The sequence below is a fragment of the Mobula hypostoma genome, chromosome 8 (genome assembly GCF_963921235.1).
Source record: "Mobula hypostoma chromosome 8, sMobHyp1.1, whole genome shotgun sequence".
Classification (NCBI taxonomy): Eukaryota; Metazoa; Chordata; class Chondrichthyes; order Myliobatiformes; family Myliobatidae; genus Mobula; species Mobula hypostoma.
The window spans coordinates 88692421-88710211 of record NC_086104.1 but is presented as its reverse complement, the minus strand read 5'-3'; the positions used below and the strand labels follow the sequence as shown (position 1 = coordinate 88710211).

Sequence of the window (17791 nt, the reverse complement as noted above, 5' to 3'; positions counted from 1 at the left end):
AAGCTGGAGGCAAACGTATTGCTTCATAAGCTTTCCTTTGGACTACACTGGTGAGGCCGAGAGGGAGATTTTGACAACTGGGCATCTCAGGATCTCCATACCTTCCACCCAGCCTTGTGATGATGATCATCATCACCCATTGTGCTTCTAGACAGATGAATGCCAACGACGAACGACAATATTTTTTGAAAGCCACAATCTATAGCAGCACTTAGGCAAGGTCCATGTGGTTTTGTGAAAATTTGATCATTTTATTAGAGATTTTCAGAAGAAATGGCAGGTGTTGCAGATAAAGGGGCATTCATGATGTTTCGTGAAAGGTCACTGTGGAAATATAGGTCCATGGTGCAGGAGGTAAGTCATTGGCATGGAATGAAGATTTGCTAGCTAACAGGGAACAAAAGGTAGGCATAAATGGAGGTTTTTCCTAGTTGGCAAGATGGAACAAGTAGTATATCATAGAGTTTGGTACTGGGTCCTCAACCTTTAACCATTTATATAAACTTATTGAATGAAGGCAATGAAGACAAGGTTCCAAAATGCATAGAAAGGTAAGTAAATAGGTGGTGAAGAGGTCATTTCTAGGTAATGGACATTGCTGGCAAGATCAACTTTTATCCCCAAGTGGCTTCAGGGAAAGGAATCAATAGCTTTCATCCCAAGCTACTGGAGTCTGCTAGGGTGTGAAAAATCTCCCTAAAATATGGTTATATCATTTATCACAGTATTACAACTTAGCAACAAAAGACGACCAGTGACGTGGTGGAGTTCTCATTGCCATTAATGAGTGAAGGGTGGAGGTGACATGTTTCGAAGGGTCTACAAAGAATTCTTGCTGAGTTACTGCAGTATATCTTGAGAGTGGTGCATACTGTTGACAGAGTGTGTGAGAATCTTTAACAGGGTGCAAAGGCTGCCCGTGAGTCATCTCACTCCGGTTCTGCTTTGAATCCAATTTCCATACTGTCTTTTGTCAACTTCACATGCCTCTCCCCACCTCTGTTTTGGGAAGTAACACTCCTCACACTTCCCCCAATTATGAGGAAGGGCCCCTTACTAAAAACATTGACTGGTTTTGCTGTGTTTGTGCAAGAACATGTCAATTAAATAAAAGCGTGCATGCAGGAGATGGCTTTAGCTGGTGTATTCACAAGAGGGGGAGAGGAGAGGGGGGAGAGGAGAGGGGGGAGAGGAGAAGGGGGAGAGGAGGGGGGGGAGAGGAGAAGGGGAGAGGAGAAGGGGAGAGGAGAAGGGGAGAGGAGAAGGGGGAGAGGAGAAGGGGGAGAGGAGAAGGGGGAGAGGAGAAGGGGGAGAGGAGAAGGGGAGAGGAGAAGGGGGAGAAGAGAAGGGGGAGAGGAGAAGGGGAGAGGAGAAGGGGGAGAGGAGAAGAGGAGAGGAGAAGGAGGAGAGGAGAGGGGGGAGAGGAGAGGGGGAGAGGAGAGGGGGGAGAGGAGAGGGGGAGAGGAGAGGGGGGAGAGGAGAGGGGGGAGAGGAGGGGGGGGAGAGGAGGGGGGGGAGAGGAGGGGGGAGGGGGAGAGGAGGGGGGAGAGGAGAGGTGGGAGAGGAGAGGTGGGAGAGGAGAGGTGGGGGGAGGGGAGGGAAAAGGATGATAGAGAGAAGATAATAGAGAGAAAGGATGAAAGAGTGAGAGAGATAGAGATAGAGAGAGAGATCAGTATGCATACATAGACAACAGTTCCACGTGCATAGGTAAGCTCTCAGTCCATATGTAGTGCTAAGAAGAGTCATTGCTCTAATAGAAATAGATCCATACATTACAGGTTTCTCTTTCTGCAGATACTGACTAGCTGTTTCCTTCCAGTGTTTTTGTTTTTGTTGTCGATGAGTCCTTTAAGAACATTGTGCTCAAAGCCAACTTTACCTGTTCCTCAATGGCTCCAAGGGCTAGTCTGACCTCAGCCAGTTGTTCGGAGAGCTCAGAGGGCAGGATGGTGTACAACTCCAGGTACTTGTCTCGCTGTCTATCTCCCAGCCGTTCCACCGTCTGGTGTCGAGCAGCTACCTCACCATGCAGTTCCTAAGCACAAGATACTGTGTTACAGCAAAAGAACAGTACCCCAAATACTTCAATTAAAAACTCTCTGTGGTCTTATACATCACATCCTCTCCAGTCTCTCAATCACTACGTCTTCCTGCTACTTTATATTCCCTGGTATTTCTGCATTTTTTTTTAGTTTTTGCCTTCTTGCCCTGTACCCAATACCTTTGTAGCAGATCCTTCAGCTGTTTGGAGCATAGGTTCTAAATTTCAAGTTCCTGGGAGCAAACATCACCAACGCCTGTCCTGGTCCAACCATTTCGAAGCCAAGCCCAAGAAAGCTCCCTGCATCTCTACTTCCCCAGGAGGCTAAATAAATTTGGCATTCCCTGTCGACCCTTACAAATTTTTATCACTGCACCACAGAAGGCATCCTACTTAGATGCATCATGGCTTGATATGGCAACTGCTCTGCCCATGATTGCAGGAAACTGCAGAGTCGTGGACACAGCTCGACACATCACAGAAGTCAGTCTCACTTCAATGGACCCTGTCTTTACTTCTTGCTGCCTCAGTAAAGCCAGCATAATCAAAGACCCACTCACCAGGATCATTCTCTCTTCTCTATCCCTTTGGACAGAAGATGCAGAAACCTGAATGCACATACCAGTAGGCTGAAGGACAGCTCCCACTCCGCCGTTATAAGACTACTGATTGGCTTCCTAGTATGATAAGACCGGCTCAACCTCACAATCTACCTTGTTATGATCTTGCACCTTATTGTCTACCTACACTACACTTCCTCTGTATTTGTTGCACTTTATTCTGCATTCTGTTATTGTTTTGCCTTGCACTACCTCAATACAAATCAATAACAGAAGGTGTAATGATTTAATTTGTATGAACCATATTCATGGCAAGCTTTTCACTCTACCTCAGTACATGTGACAATACAGCAACTCCAATTCTCTCTCTAAAACTTGCCATCTTTCTGCCTCACTCTCTTCCTTTACGACTGCCTTTAAAACCAGCCTGCTTAAACAACCTTTGGACATCTGCTCTAACATCTTCAAATTATATTAGATAATATTCTAAAGAAGCTTCTTGAGCTGTTTGTTTAATGAACAGTCCTACATTAACACAAATTGTTGCCGTTTATTATTTGGCATTCATTATCACCTGGATATATTGCAGATAAGAAAGCCAAGCCAGTAACACAAGGGAAATAAAATCAGGATGCCAGAATAGGAGATATGTACAGCATTAGGATGATGCTCGAAGTACAGGAGATTCCAAAATCTGCCCCAGTGAAATTTAGAGCACATACTCAATCCCGGCCACGGCACTTTGGGGGTCGATAGTTGTACTTTCTCCTCTCACTGAGAAGGTTAGGGGTTCCAAGCCCACTTCAGATACTTTAGTATAAAATTCGAAGCTGATAGTCCGGCTTAAGACTGAACAGGAGCTGCACTGCTAAACAAGAGGTTAAACTGAGGTCTCATCTGCCAGTGAATTCACTGACAGGTATACATAATGCTTCCAGACACGTTGAAGTTTTACAAATGAATGTTTTCTTTCCTCTTCTAACAACCAGCACCTATCTTCATTTTCTGTATTATTTGCATTTTATTATCTGCAGTCGCATAGTTTGTTTGCAGTTTACAGTTCCTGATGTTTACAGTTTACAGATCCTGTTCTATCGATTTGCTAAGTATGCCCACAGAAAAAAAGAAACTCAGGGTTGTATGAGGTGACATATGTGTACTCTGATAATAAACTTTACTTTGAACTTTGAACTATGTCTTTCTCTGGATACCTTCAATTCCTGCAGCTCTGTAACAGCATCAGAGGTTGGGTTCCGCAGATACTCTTTAGTCTCTTGCAGCCACTGCTTGATGGCATTTAATTCGCTCTCCACTTCCTCCCGCTCTTTAAGTTCCTGTTGGACCATTTTCTTGCTTTTCCTTATCTTTTGTCGGACGCTTTAATTGAAAACAGAAACTTAAATCAATATTCACCTGAGTCATGTCTGCCATAATTCAAAGAAAAAGACAGGGAAATGAAACGACATCATCCATGAAGGAAGTTGGCTTTCATGTTCAAAGTACGAGAGGTTCAGATAGACAAATGTGAATATGCATCAGCCAGTGGGGTTACGTCAATTGCCCGATATCAAACCAGGGAACAGCTAGTTCTCCTGTACCATTGTGACCTAGCTCAAGGAAGCTTACATGCCAGCTCAATTATTTTGAAACTTAGCCCATCAAACATGGTTATTGGCATATTCACTCTGTCAGTCAATAATTGGGATACATGTACAATGAGTCAGCCCTCACGACACTAATTTTGGGAGTCTGGGCTCTCTGTCCTCAGAAGTTTTTAGACCATCCATTTGAATTACTTTGTCCCAGCAATGGTGTTTGAACATCCAAAGCTGTCATCTTGGTTACAGTGCTGCCTTTGGAAATATGTAACTCAATGGGACTATCAATCTGCACTCTACATATCGAAATAAACAATATTATTGTGGCTATTAAAATTGTATTGAGTCACCTGCTGATATCTTTCTTCTTAAGAGTATAAAAACTTGATGTATTTTTAAGCCAGCGAGACTCCACTTCTAGCAGACGCTCTCAGTAATGAATAAAGAGCTTTCACATCGCCCCCCCAAGTGGCTGAGTTCAGCAGCCACAACAGTCACCAATCAGCATCTAGCCTTATTTATATGATTAACTGGATGCGCCTAATGAAAGGGTCAGTAAGTAGTACTGATCATGAAGTAATGCTTCTGGTAGTTGTGGAATCAGCAACAAGATGAGCAAACATTTCAAGAGGACTGAAATATAAAAGCAAGAATGTAATGTGGAGGCTTTATAAGGAATCAGTCAGACCACATTTGGGGTATTGCGAGCAGTTTTGGGCCCCTTATCCAAGAAAGGATGTGCTGGCATTGGAGAGCATCCAGAAGAAGTTCATGAGAAAGATACCAGGAATGAAATTTATGAGGAGTGTTTGAGGGCTGTGGCCTGTATTTATCAGAGTGTAGAAAAATGGGGGGTGGGGGATGCTTTTGAAGCTATAGAAAATTAAAAGGCCTGGACAGAATTGCTGTGGAAAGAATGTTTCCTATAGTGGGGGAGAATAGGACCAGAGGACACAGTCTCAGAATATATGGACGTCCCTTTAGAACAGAGATGAGAAGGAATTTCTCTAACCAGACGATGGTGAATCTCTGGAATTAATTGCCACCGATGCCTGTGGGGGCCAAGTGATTGGATATATTTGAACCAGAGGTTGATAAGTTCGTGATTAGCAATGACATCGAATGTGTGGGAACCAGGAGGACAAGGAGTCACAGCTCACACTAGTCACAAGAAAATATCAAATTGAAACTGGCCAACTTTTCTTCACAAAATGCACGGAATGGTGTACAAGACACATCAATGGAACCAAAACCAAGTAAAACCTCACCAGAGGAATTTATCTGTGTGAACAAACCAACTTGATCCAACTGATATTCCTCATCTTGGGAAGCTACCTGGGCAATGACCATCAATAGAAATATGATTTTCTTGTTACACCTTTCCTTACTTTCGATGCAACTGACACTAAAGGCCAATATCACTTGCCGGCAAAGCACTCCTTTAATCTACCCACAGGCTACTTTTCCAAAAGCTCCCAGTGACCCACTTACTTGTCATATCTGTCCTGCATGGCTTTGATCTCGTGCATTACGGGTAGGTCCTCGACAGTAGTGGAAGGCAAAGCCACATCCCGCAGCATGTTGAGTGCTTGTTGCCGGAGCACGGTTAGAGTGGACTGCTCCCGTTCCACTTCCTGTGCAAAAGCGTCGTGGTACTCCAGGAGCTCGAGTAGTTCAGTCTTCCTCGCCTTCTCAACCGAACTGTCGGGGAGTCGATCCTGCAGCTGGTCCACCACGACGGTGGTCGTCTCGATCTGGGGAGCAAAGTCAAGCCCATGAAATGGGGCAGTGTAACATTAAATAAACCCTCCCTGGTGACAGAGGATAATTGGGCAAAATTAGCCCCCATCTGCCCAGCTGTACCTCACTTCTGTCCTGCATACCCCAAACGTGGGCAACACCCTGAAGCTCTTTTAGGATTCAGTTCATGGCTTGTATATAGAGGTGGAGGGAATTTGGAGCTTCAAGTTCCTGGGCAGTAACATCTCAGCTGACCTGTCCTGGGCCCAGTATGTAATCAAGAAGAACGTTCCCCAGTGCCTCAACCTTCTTGAAGGCTTAAGGGGATTTGGCATGTCACCAAATACTCTAACAGACTTCGATGGGTGCATCACAGAAAGTATCCTGACTAGTTGCATCATGGCCTGGTATGAACATTGCAATTCACAAGCTGCACAGAGTAGTGGGCACAGCCTGGTTCATTACACATGGAGCCCACCAACGTCAAACACGTCTCAAAAGGTGGCATCTATCATTAAGGATCCCCACCATCCAGGCCATGCCCTCTTGTCACTGGTACTATTGAAGGAAATCTGAAGTCCAACACCACAGGTTCAGCAACAGCTACTTTCCTGGAGCCATCGGGTGCTTGAGCCGACATGCATAACCCTAATCCTAGCTCAGCAAAGGAATTGACGGACCTCCTCTTACGTTATCATGGTCTGGTTTCTAATTGTGTTTGAGATAGGGGTGGCAATACTGGGGAATGGGATCACCAAGGCTTCCAAATCTTGGTTTTAAGAATGTTTTTGACTCATGCAAAGCACAAAGTACAGGAGCGCAAACGAAACAATATACTAAAACGGGACTGCAACGAATGGACTTCTTGTGGGACTTCACCCCACAGGGAAATGAGAGATGTGGTGACATTAACAGCTCTTGTTATCCACTTGCCTAGTTCTCATTCAACTCTAAGAGATGCAGAGGTATCAGTGGAGTTGGGCTTGGGGCACTGACCAAATAAAATCAAACTAGGTGAGTCAGGGTTTCCAGCGCTGGAAGGGTTTGATTGAACGCATATGGAGATAAAAAATGGGAACAGTATTTTAAAGTGAATCTTAACAGCATGACAAGGAAACACATATTCTAGCATATCAAAGGGAAAAATTAACCCTGTAATGGACAATGACTACTCTACACAAAAAGGAAACCCAAGTGGAGAAGCAGAAGCCTCCAGAGCACAGTAAAGGGAGATTTTTACAGGGCCTGTCAAGATGGGTGAAGTGAGTTTGGTTGGTCTGAAAATGATTTTATTTTTTTCTGCACTTATGATTAACACCATGATTCTTGCCAATCTCACTCCTCTGACAAGCCTGCCTCAGATTCTACCTGAACATAAAACTATCATATTTTTAATACATAGATTAATTTCCTTCAATCTTGCATTGGAAGCAGTTTACAATCTACTTCCTTTGTTTCACCACTAGGATTCCTATTTGAGCACAAGAAAAAAAATGAACATACCATGCAAACTCTAGCAATTGGTCAGTGATTGAAAAAACTGATGCTTCTAAAGGCTTGGTGGGCACTAGCCTTTTGTCAAGAGCCTTTATTTGGAAAGACCAGTCCTTTAGCCAAAGCTACAGTAAGGGATGCAAGCAGAGTATTCTCGGCAGGTGGGAAGCATCCTTGCAGAAAGGTAAAGAGCTAATGCTTCAGGCCAGGTCTATTACTTTGTCACTGGAGGTGAGCAGCGTCTAAGCAGTTACGGAGTCAGCAGGGTGAGGCATGGGAAGGAAAGAAGGCAAATAGCCGTGATAGGATTGAGGCCACCTTGACTGATCTTCCACACTTCTCCCTCCCTTCTGCTGAAGCAGCCATTTATAACTGGTTAGTCTCACACTATGTTGGTAATTTGATCATTTCTCTCATCAGCCTTCCCTTTTCTCTGTCCCTGCCTCTGCTCTTGCTTGGAAACCATTCACTCTCTACAACCTGTGATTCTGATGAAAGATCATCAACGAGAAACTTTAACTCTGTTCCTCACCCACCCCACCCACAGATGCTGCCTGACCTGCTGAGTGTTTCCTGTACTTTTTATTTTCCTTCGCCTGTGTTCTGCCTCACTCTGCTTTGTACCTTGTCAGTGAGGTTCTTCCAGCCTTGTGCAGCTTCTTCCAGCATCAATTCCTGTTCCCGGGCCACACTTCGCAGTCGTGTCCAGCGCTGCCACACGGTGGCCATCGACCTGCTGATGGCGGCCTTGCTAGCATCGTTGCCCAGGCTCTCAAGCTGTGAGGCTTGGTCCTCCAGGGCCGTGATCTTCTCGTGGAAGGAGTTCACCACAGACAGCAGAGACTGGAGGCAGAGAAAAAAAATATTACTGGAATGTATAAGCATCTCATGGAAAATAGGAAAGGAGAGGAGAGTGGGGAGGTAGGGTCAACGTGAGGGTAAAGGAGAATGGAAGAAGTATGAGACAGGGAGAGGGGAGGAGGGGAAAGGGGGGCAGAGTGGGAGGAGAGAGAGAGAGCAGGAGGAGAGATGGAGAGGGGGAGAGAGGGAGGAGAGGGTTGAGAGAGGGAGAGCGATGGGGAAGGGGTAGGAGGGAGGATAGGGAAGGGCAGGGAGTGGGAAAGCATCAAGAAGGGAAATTATGGCTGCAGGGATGGGCTAGTGATTATTGTCAGCTAGTTATTGTCAGGACTTAAGTAAAATTGAGCCAGGACTACCTTATGTTGAGTGAGCTTTTCCTCACTCTCATGGCTTGTTGCTGCTTTGGCTGTGGAAAATTCTGACAACGTCTTTTCTGCCTGGTTCATCATGGCAATTAACTGCTGCCTGGCTTCCTGGTAATCATGCCACTGCACTACACATCTAGGAGGAATGGCAAAGAATCACACAGAGTTATTTCTGGGCTTTACAAAACCTACAAGAAAACCATGTATCCCAGACCGAAAACTCCCTGGCTCGTGCAGCCCATTGCAACTGATAGATGAAAAATGATCAAGAATGCTCCGTGATATGGGTGACTTGGATGTACAACACTCAATGTCAAAACTCCCAATACCCAAGGCCACTCTGCCAAAATTTGGCTTAATATTGCACAAGTTATCCTCCTGCAGAAACTGTCCCAACCCCAAGGGGCCACACTTCGCAGTCGTGTCCAGCGCTGCCACACGGTGGCCATCGACCTGCTGATGGCGGCCTTGCTAGCATTGTTGCCCAGGCTCTCAAGCTGTGAAGCTTGCTTCTCCAGGGCCGTGATCTTCTCGTGATCTGAATAAACATACATTCACAGCACAGGCAAAGGCTCACTTTCATGAACTTCAATTCTGAATGTTATTTGCTTACTTTTATTGCTTGCACAGTTTGCTTTTTCCTGTGCATTGGGTGCTTGACGGTCTTCTTTTAAATGGGTTCTATTGGGTTTCTTTGTTTTGTGACTGCCTGCAAGGGACCGAATCTCAAGGTCATGTATAGTATGCAGGCCCAAAACGTTGACTCTTTTCCACAGATCTTGGATTTCTTGGGCTTACAGTATACGTACTTTGATAATAAATGTACTTTGTACTTTGAAGACCACTTAGTTCAAAAGTTCTCTGGCTTGCTGATGCACCAAATGGCCATCCTTAATTCATCCAAACTTATCAGGGTTACCCTTCTCTCTCAAAGCACAAATGCAGCTTCTCCTTAAATATGTAATCTCATCCACTCACAATGTATTGATATGTTCCACATTCTCTGGGCAACGAGAAATTAATTTCAAGGTAGTACATGGTTGCATATTACTTTTATAATAAATTGACTTTGATTTCTCCTAAGTTTCCTGCAGGACTTATGCCTTTTTTTGTTTCCCCTAATGACCCCCCCCCCTTAAGTGGAAATAATTTCTCTTACACCCTCTCTTGCATAATGCCAAAAACCCTCATCAGGTCAGCTATTTTCTCCTTTCAGATAGTTATTACCTTTCAACTACGATGTACTAAGTAATTTCTTTTAGCTTGCTCATTGTCTCCATGATATAGGAACCAAAACTGAGTATGTAGATCGCCATCTCTGTTATATGCCTGGTTGGTGAACACTATCGCCCAACGCGTTCACAATGCACCACCCTGAACTGATCATTCCACTGGCCTTGGACCTGTCTGTTGTGCAGCAGGTGAGACCTTACCTCTGCAGCATGACCTCCTGGCCTCGAGCTGCTTGCTCAATGTCTGCTTTCCTTTGCCGCAAAGACGCCATGCTTTGCTCCATCTGCTCTCTGCCTGCTGCACTGATTGACGGCAGGAGGCCTGGTACCAAATTGTCCAACACCTCCATCTGGTTTGCAAAAGTGGACTCGGTGGCGAAGAATTCAGTATGTCTCCTCAACGTCTCCTCCGATGCCTCCACGTCCAAGCCATCAGTCTCCTGCTGTAGGAGTGCATTGGCATCCTCCAACCAGTCACTGGCAGACTGGACGGCCTGCTGGTTCTGTAGAACCATGTTTTGTACCTTGTCTAGGGACATCTGGGGTAGAAAGGACAGAGAAGAGAAATTAAGATTATCACTCTGCAAAACCAGACTATAGAACAGTACAGTACAGTACATCCACCTCTCTCTGTGTAAAAAAACTTGCCCTGCACATCTTCTTTAAACTTTCCTCCCCTTTTTTATGCCTTGGACCCCTGGTTGGTAACTTCTGCAATGTATATCCTCCAGTTCTTAACATTTCTAAACTGGGTAAAAGATTCCAGTTGATTACCCTGTCTGTGCTGCTCATAGTTTTATAAGTCTCATCTTTGCCTCTGACCATCCAGAGAAAACAATCGAAGTTTGCCCAAATTCTCCCTGTAGCTTATACTCTCTAATCCAGGCTCCCCCTGGTAAGTGTCTTCAGTGCCCTTTCCATGGTCTCCACATCTTTTCTGTAATTGGACAACCAGAACTTCACAGATTACTGCAACCGTGGCCTGACTAACGTCTTATACAGCTGCAATGTGACTTCTTTACTCTTATAATCAATGCTCTGACCAACAAAGGCAAGCATGCAATACATCTTCCTTACCACCCTAACTACTTTCAGTGAGCTACGGACCTATATCCTAAAATCCCTTCTGATCAGTTGGGAGATCTTGCCCACCAAGTCCTCTGACTGAAAGAACTGCCAGATCTCCTACTGCTTGTTAGACCGGATCAAAAACATTCCTCATGAGATTTATTGGTATTTTCTCCTTGCTAGAGAGGAGCAGTTCCTCATGTAACTTCCATGCAAAAGGAATATAGGGGCGAAGTCAGTAATAAGAGAGGGCTTTAATACTGGTAAGGGAGATTACTAATAGCAAAAAACACAGGTCTAATAAAGGTCCTTCACAGGTTATGACAAGGTTGTGTTACTGTGAACTGCCTGTAATCTGACAGTTCACAAGTTGGAATGCAGTCACGAAATATACATGGGGTTGGGCGTTCATAAGCTGGGGAAGATCAGTCCTGGACAAAGAACGACAACTCTACAGAGGGGGCTGAAAAAAGATCGTCAGAGAAAGAGGAGTGCTGAGATATTGAAGAAAGTGCTCTTGTGCCAGCTGAGAATGCAAACATAGATTCACCAAAATGATACCCATTTTTCAAGGGGAAAAGCATACAAGGAAAAGTGACACAAATTTTCTTGAATGTTCAAAAGACGGGTGGGGTGGATATGCCGGCTCTGGCTGTACTACAAGCATCCTCTGCCCTGTGGGAACTTGGTTCGTGGCTGCATTCCAACTTGTGAACTGTCAGATTACAGGCAGTTCACACTCACACAACCTTGTCATGACCTGGGAAGGACCTTTATAGGACCTGTTTTTTGCTATTAGTAATCTCCCTTACCAGTATTAAAGCCCTCTCCTATTACTGACCTCTCCCCTATATTCCTTTTGCATGGAAGTTACATGAGGAACTGCTCCTCTCCAGCAAGGATATAATACCAAGAAATCTCATGAGGAATGTTTTTGATCCGGTCTAACAAGCAGTAGGAGATCTGGGCAATTCTTTCAGAGAAGAACAATTACGCCCAGTAGTTGGTGATCATCAGACTGGAGTCTACATATTGGAGCCAGATTTTCAGAAGGTGAAGATAGAAAACAACTCTGCACAACAGGGAAGTTTTTTGGATCTCTGATTTACAAACGTCAATCGAATGGGGAAAAGGCAAGGACACAAAGTTAGGCAACTGATCCACTATGCAAATGGTGGATGGCCTCCAAACATTCAAAGGCCGAGTCCCCTTCCGACTTCTCTCAAAGGGTGGACAAAAATGAAAACAGACACAGAAAGGGAGTCAGGGAGAAAGAGACCGTAATCATTTTAACTGAGTTTTCTGTAAAATCTTTCATAACTCATTCCTTGTGGGAATGAGACTGAATGGTGTACTTTGTTCCCTGTCTGGTTGATATCAGTGTATTAACATTTATTGCGTAGTTTATGCTGTGTTGATCCAGCCCAGATATTTCATCGCATGTAATTAATCTTTAACGTACAAATGCATTTAATTTCTGAACATTTACCGGGCCACACGATGGCATGGCGGTTAGCGCAACGCTATTACAGCTATGGGTGTTGGAGTTTGGAGTTCAATTCCAGTGCCATCTGTAAGGATTCTCTTTACATCCTCCCCATGGAATGCCTGGGTTCTCCCCAGATGCTCCCGTTTCCTCCCACTAAAGACGTACCGGGCAGGTTAATTGGTCATTGTAAATTGTCCCGTGACTAGGTTAGGGTTAATGGGGGTTGTTGGGGCGCCATGGCTCGAAGGGCCAGAAGGGACTACTCCGCTAAATAAATGAATAAGGGGATAGCTGGAGGCCCTGAATTTTGAATGAAGCCAACAACTGGCCAGAAAAAGCATATCTCTTTATCTCCTCAAGTCAATGGGTTCTTCGTACATTAATAAGGGTGGTGTCATTAGGAATTAATGTTGTAAGAGAATTAATAGTATAATAAATGTAGAAAGATGCATTCCAATTACATTTTCTGTATAAATTATTAATAAAGTGAATTATTGGGAAAACTAATGCCAGTGTCATTAACAATACATTATGTTCTTAAGCACAATATGTGCCATCATTTGAAGAAATAAACCAGAGGCACAAGGAGACCTTGGAGCAAATTAACTCTTTTGGCTGAATTTCTTTCAGTATTTGGGGAGAGTTAACAGAGGAAAGGTGATACCTAGAGGGACATGCAATGTTGCACCAGTGGTTCATGGACCTCTCTACCACACAGAGTATTTCACCTCACATTTGGGTCTTGTGCCACCTTACAGAGAGAGACAGGGCCCTGATTAGTGCACAGCTCTATTATCAGTGCTTCATGCTTGAAAACAGAAGTTGATCCTCCTAATGAGTCTGCCCTCACACCATTATCCTTCCACTGATTATCCCATGGGACACCACCAGGTCCTCTCTACAGGCCTGGATCTGTAGATGTCCTGCCTATCAGTCTACCATCATGCTGCCATCAGTCATTTCCCCCTCTGCCAACTCCCAAGCACCTAAAGTAATGACTAACCTTCCTGGTACTCAGCATCTCCTGGACTTCCACCTCCAGCTGGGAAAGTTCGCTCAGGTTGTTCTCTACCTGCGGAGGCATCAATTCCTTTGACTCAGAGTACTTTGCTTTCTCTTTGCTGCTCAATGCCGCCATGATCCGAAGGGTTGACTGCACTTCCTCCTCCAGGATCTGGGACTTCCGTATCTCCTCCTGGATGCTCTGCAGTTTTAGATCCAAACTGGTGGCAGCACCGAGGTCTCCCTTAATCTTCCGCAGCCACTCGAGGGTGTGCTGGATTTCGGTCTGGAAGTCGACCCTTTGAATGAGCCTGTCCTCGCACTCCATTATCCTTCCGCTGATCGTGCCCTGGGCCGCCTGAAGGTCCTCCCTCCAGGACTGGATCTGCTGACTTCTCGCCTCCTGAGCTCCGCTCTCCAGCTCAGGGGAAAACTGTTCCAATTGCTCAATCAGCCTCTTCAAAAGGGAGCCGGCAGCCTGCACACACCCGGCCAACCCGTGGTAGTTCTTCAGCTTTTCCTCGATGGAGAGGGTTTCCTCGTTGGTCCTCACCAGATCCTCTTGCAGGGCCCGGAGCTGTGTCTCCAGCTGCAGGGCCGTGGCCTCGTGCTCCTGGTAAGCTGCCACCGTGTCGTCCAGCAGGGCCGCCTTCAGCTCCGCCTGCCGTCGGAGCCGGCTGTAAAGGCTGGCCAGGCTTGCCATCTGGTCGGGCTGCCACGGCTGGCCAGAGCTCCGGAAGGTCTCCTTCCTCTGGTTGAGCTCGTCCATCGCCTTACCGAGCCCCACCACCTCGTCGAGAAGGGCTTGGTAGTCACTCTGCGCAGAGGCTGCCTCCTTCGAGGACAGCCTCAGCTTGGCTTTGCCCATTTGAACCAGCTGGTCCTCCAGTTCACTCAGGGCCTTGCTGGTTAAGTCGATCAGGGAGACGTACTCCTTCCGGCCCGCCATGGCCTCCTGGATCTTTTCCGACTTCTCCTTGGCCAGGACCACGATGGAGTTGAAGTGCTTGGGCATGGCATTCAGCTTCTCATCCAGGAAGGAGTGGTCAGCCTCGCTGAGCGAAGGCAACAGCTCGCGGCCAGCCCTCTGCACCAGCAGCAGGAGGTTTTCGTACTCGGGCGACTGCTCCAGCAGCTGCTGGTACTTGCTCAGCTGGGCGCACAGCTCCAGGTCGCTGCTCGTCAGGCTGACCTGCGGAAACGTCACGATGTCGGCCTGCTTCAGCCAGTTCCACACTTTGTCCAGGTCTGCCTTGAAGTACTTGCGGGAGGCCAGCACCTTCTCCAGCTCCTGCAGCCTCTGGCTGCTAATCTGCAGCGCCGCGTCGTAGGCGCTCTGCAGTTTCTGCAGCTGGGCCATTATCTCCGCCGCCTCCTCCTCTGTCGCCTCCCGCGCCAGCTCCCTGCCCCGGGCCCACAGCGCCGTCACTTCGCGTTGGTACTCCCTCAGGCTGTTGCCCGCATTCCTGCAGGCGCGCACCTGCTTGCCGGCGTCAAGGGGCAGGAGGGCCACGTGGCCTGGGGACGTTGCCAATCGCTCGTGCTGCTGGATCCAGCCGATGGCCGGGCTGAGAGCCATGAGGAACTGGGCGCGGTCCGACAGGGCCTGGCCCAGCAGCCGCCGCCTCTGGCTGACGGCCTCGCTCAGGGAGCTCATCTTCCCGTGCAGCGCGCCCAGCGCCCGCTGCAGCTGCTGCCGCTCGTCCAGGCCCAGGCGAGCAAGGATCTTCTCGGCCTCCTCCACAGCCGCCCCGTGGGCCCGCTGCTGGGTCTCCAGCTCGCCGCAGGTGGCCGCGTGGTCCAGCAGCAGCGTCTGAGCCAGCTCCGCCGGAGGGCTGCACCTCAAAGCTTCAGCCAAGAGGCGGGTCTGGGCCTCTGCCCAGTCCAGCAGGTCCTCCAGCTTGGACTGGCACTGGCTCAGCTCCTCCAGCGTTGCCACGGAGGCCTGAATCTTCCGTTCCAGCAGGCCCTCTAGCTGGGCCCACTGCTTCTCCAGGTGACTGGTCTGTTCCTTGATCAGCTCCTTGTCTTCTGGGTTCAGGCGGTCCATCATTCTCTGCTTCTGCTCCTTCAGGTCATCCAGCACAAACCTCTGAGCCTGCACGGCGCTCGCCAGCTTCTTCAGTGCTTCCAGGTGTTCGGCTGTGCTCTCCGCATCGGTTCTGCAGTAAATACAAACCAACAGAACAGAAGTCAAGGAGAATAATGCACGAAGAGCAACTGTGGTTAATAAACATCTAATTATCAGGACCATCTTTAGCCTTCCTTTTCTGCAGCAGGGACATTTCAATAATAAGACACAAGAAAATTGGAGCAAGAGTAGGCCATTCAGCCCTTCAAGCCCACCCTGGCATTCAATATGGCTGATCAGCCTAAGGCCTCAGCTGCCTGTAGCCCTCAATTCCCTGAGATTACAGACATCTATCTCGTCCCCTTTTAAATACCCCCATTGATGTCGAGATCTGAAGTCCAGCACAGGGATTCTCGGTGTATGTTAAATCTTTCTAAGCACTGACTGACAGGGCATTGCAGACAGCAGGTCTGAAGTTCTCCGTTGCATGTTCCCATGAGTGTGTGTCCAGGCTAGTGACTGAGAACAGCAACATCGCTGGTTCACCCAACATGCCAACAAACCTTCCCAGTCGGTGAATTGTTTCTACTGTACAGCCACACTACAGGCACAGTCACAGACAGAGAGAGGGGCCAGAAAGGTGGATAGACAGCTGAATGACTGATCAACAGAGATACACAGATTATTTAGTGTAGAGGGGCATTAAATAGGGAAACACAACAAAATCACTCACATTTATGAAACACAGCTCATAGAATCAGATTTCCAAACTAATGTGATGTTGTAGTCACTCCTGTTTCCAAGGCAACCGCTGCAGACAATGAATACACAGCAAAAACTCCACAAACAGCAATAAGACAACAAATAGTCCTATGAAGCACAAGATGTGACTAACCACTACTCACCTTCCTAAGTCGTCCCATTCTTTAGTGAACTTGTCCAGAAGCGATTCTACAATGCTCATTCGGTCGTGGTAATCCCTCGCCCTCTGCTGGTCCTTCTCCCTCATGGAGAGGAGGGTGTTGGTCTGGTGGCAGAGCTCCAACCACTGGTTGGTCAGCTGGGCAATCTCCGAGTGTTCAGGTGACTCGAGGCCCTCTGTCAGGTTACTGATCTTCTCCGTGAGCGCTGTAATATTTGCCTGCTTGGACTGGAGTTGATGGGCCAGCTCCTGAATAAGACGAACAAATGCAAAACACTTCCATTAACATGAACTCCAGGGAGCCTTGCACAAGGTCTCTGCGGGAGAGCCTTCACTGAAGGGACTACAGCCATTATAAGTAATAGTTCACGACCAGACCGCTCAGTGATGGGTCTTGTCAGCAACAGCCACATTCTGAGAAGTGAATTAGTGGGGGAAAAAAAACGTTTGAGGACCAAAGAAATTGCGGATGTTGGAATCCAGAACAAAATAAAATGTTTGAAAGACTCAAGACATCAAGCAGCTGTGGAGGCAAAAGCTGCAGGTCAATCTTTCGGTTCAAGACCCTTCATATTGAGAGGGAAGAGAAAAGTTTGCCGATATATAGCTGTATGGGGGGGGGGGTCAGATGGAAGCTGGTATGTGATGGGTGAACCACATGGAGAAGCAAGGTGTTTGACTGCTAAACACAAGGCTATCCTTATCAGCAGACCACCTTATATGTTCCATTCTTACTGTTGTCCATGTCTTTACAGTGATAATTAACAAACTCACTGTAGTGAATCAGTCTCAATCAAGTGGAGGCAGCACTAGATCAAATGATTATGCAGAGATCGTTTTTACTGGAAATGCTTAAAAACAAAAAGTAAAGATAATTGCCATTTGAAAAGAACCTAGCACAGTTCCTACCATCTCCAATATTATATATTTTTTCTCATGAAGGGTAATGAGGCAGTGTTGCCCCAGTACCACTGGTTGCCCGCCCCAGTTCCAGTATGGTCCTCGAGCACTTGATGGCGGACTGGTTGGCTCCCATTACTTCAGCCAGCATCAGGACAGATAAAGGGTCTTGGCCCGAAATGTCGACTGTTCATTCCTCTCCACAGATGCTGCCTGACCTGCTGAGATTCCTCCAGCGCCTTGTGTGTATTGCTATGGACTTCCAGCACCTACAGAAACTTGTTTGCCTCAACGACCAACACAGTTTGAAGATTCTGCTGGGGGCAGCCTGCAAGGGTTGCGATGCTTCCGGCAGCAACAAAGCATGCCTACAACTTGCAAGCCTTAATCCGTGCACCTTTGGAACGGAGGAGGCAAGTGGAGAACCAGGAGAAAACTCATGCGG

General features: G+C 47.0%; 1 protein-coding gene across 16 annotated transcripts in view; it reads right to left on the bottom strand.

Annotated features, from left to right (window-relative positions):
• Positions 1-17791, bottom strand: part of syne1b (spectrin repeat containing, nuclear envelope 1b) — a 504374-nt gene that overhangs the window by 185626 nt on the left and 300957 nt on the right. For all 16 annotated transcript variants that reach the window (XM_063056272.1, XM_063056279.1, XM_063056269.1 and 13 more), the window contains 8 exons: positions 16430-16695; positions 13455-15615; positions 10096-10433; positions 8654-8798; positions 8061-8279; positions 5694-5956; positions 3816-3981; positions 1883-2038 (listed from right to left, as the gene is read on the bottom strand). In XM_063056272.1, coding sequence (XP_062912342.1) covers positions 1883-2038; positions 3816-3981; positions 5694-5956; positions 8061-8279; positions 8654-8798; positions 10096-10433; positions 13455-15615; positions 16430-16695 — 3714 coding nt within the window. The remainder of the gene's footprint in view (positions 1-1882; positions 2039-3815; positions 3982-5693; positions 5957-8060; positions 8280-8653; positions 8799-10095; positions 10434-13454; positions 15616-16429; positions 16696-17791) is intronic.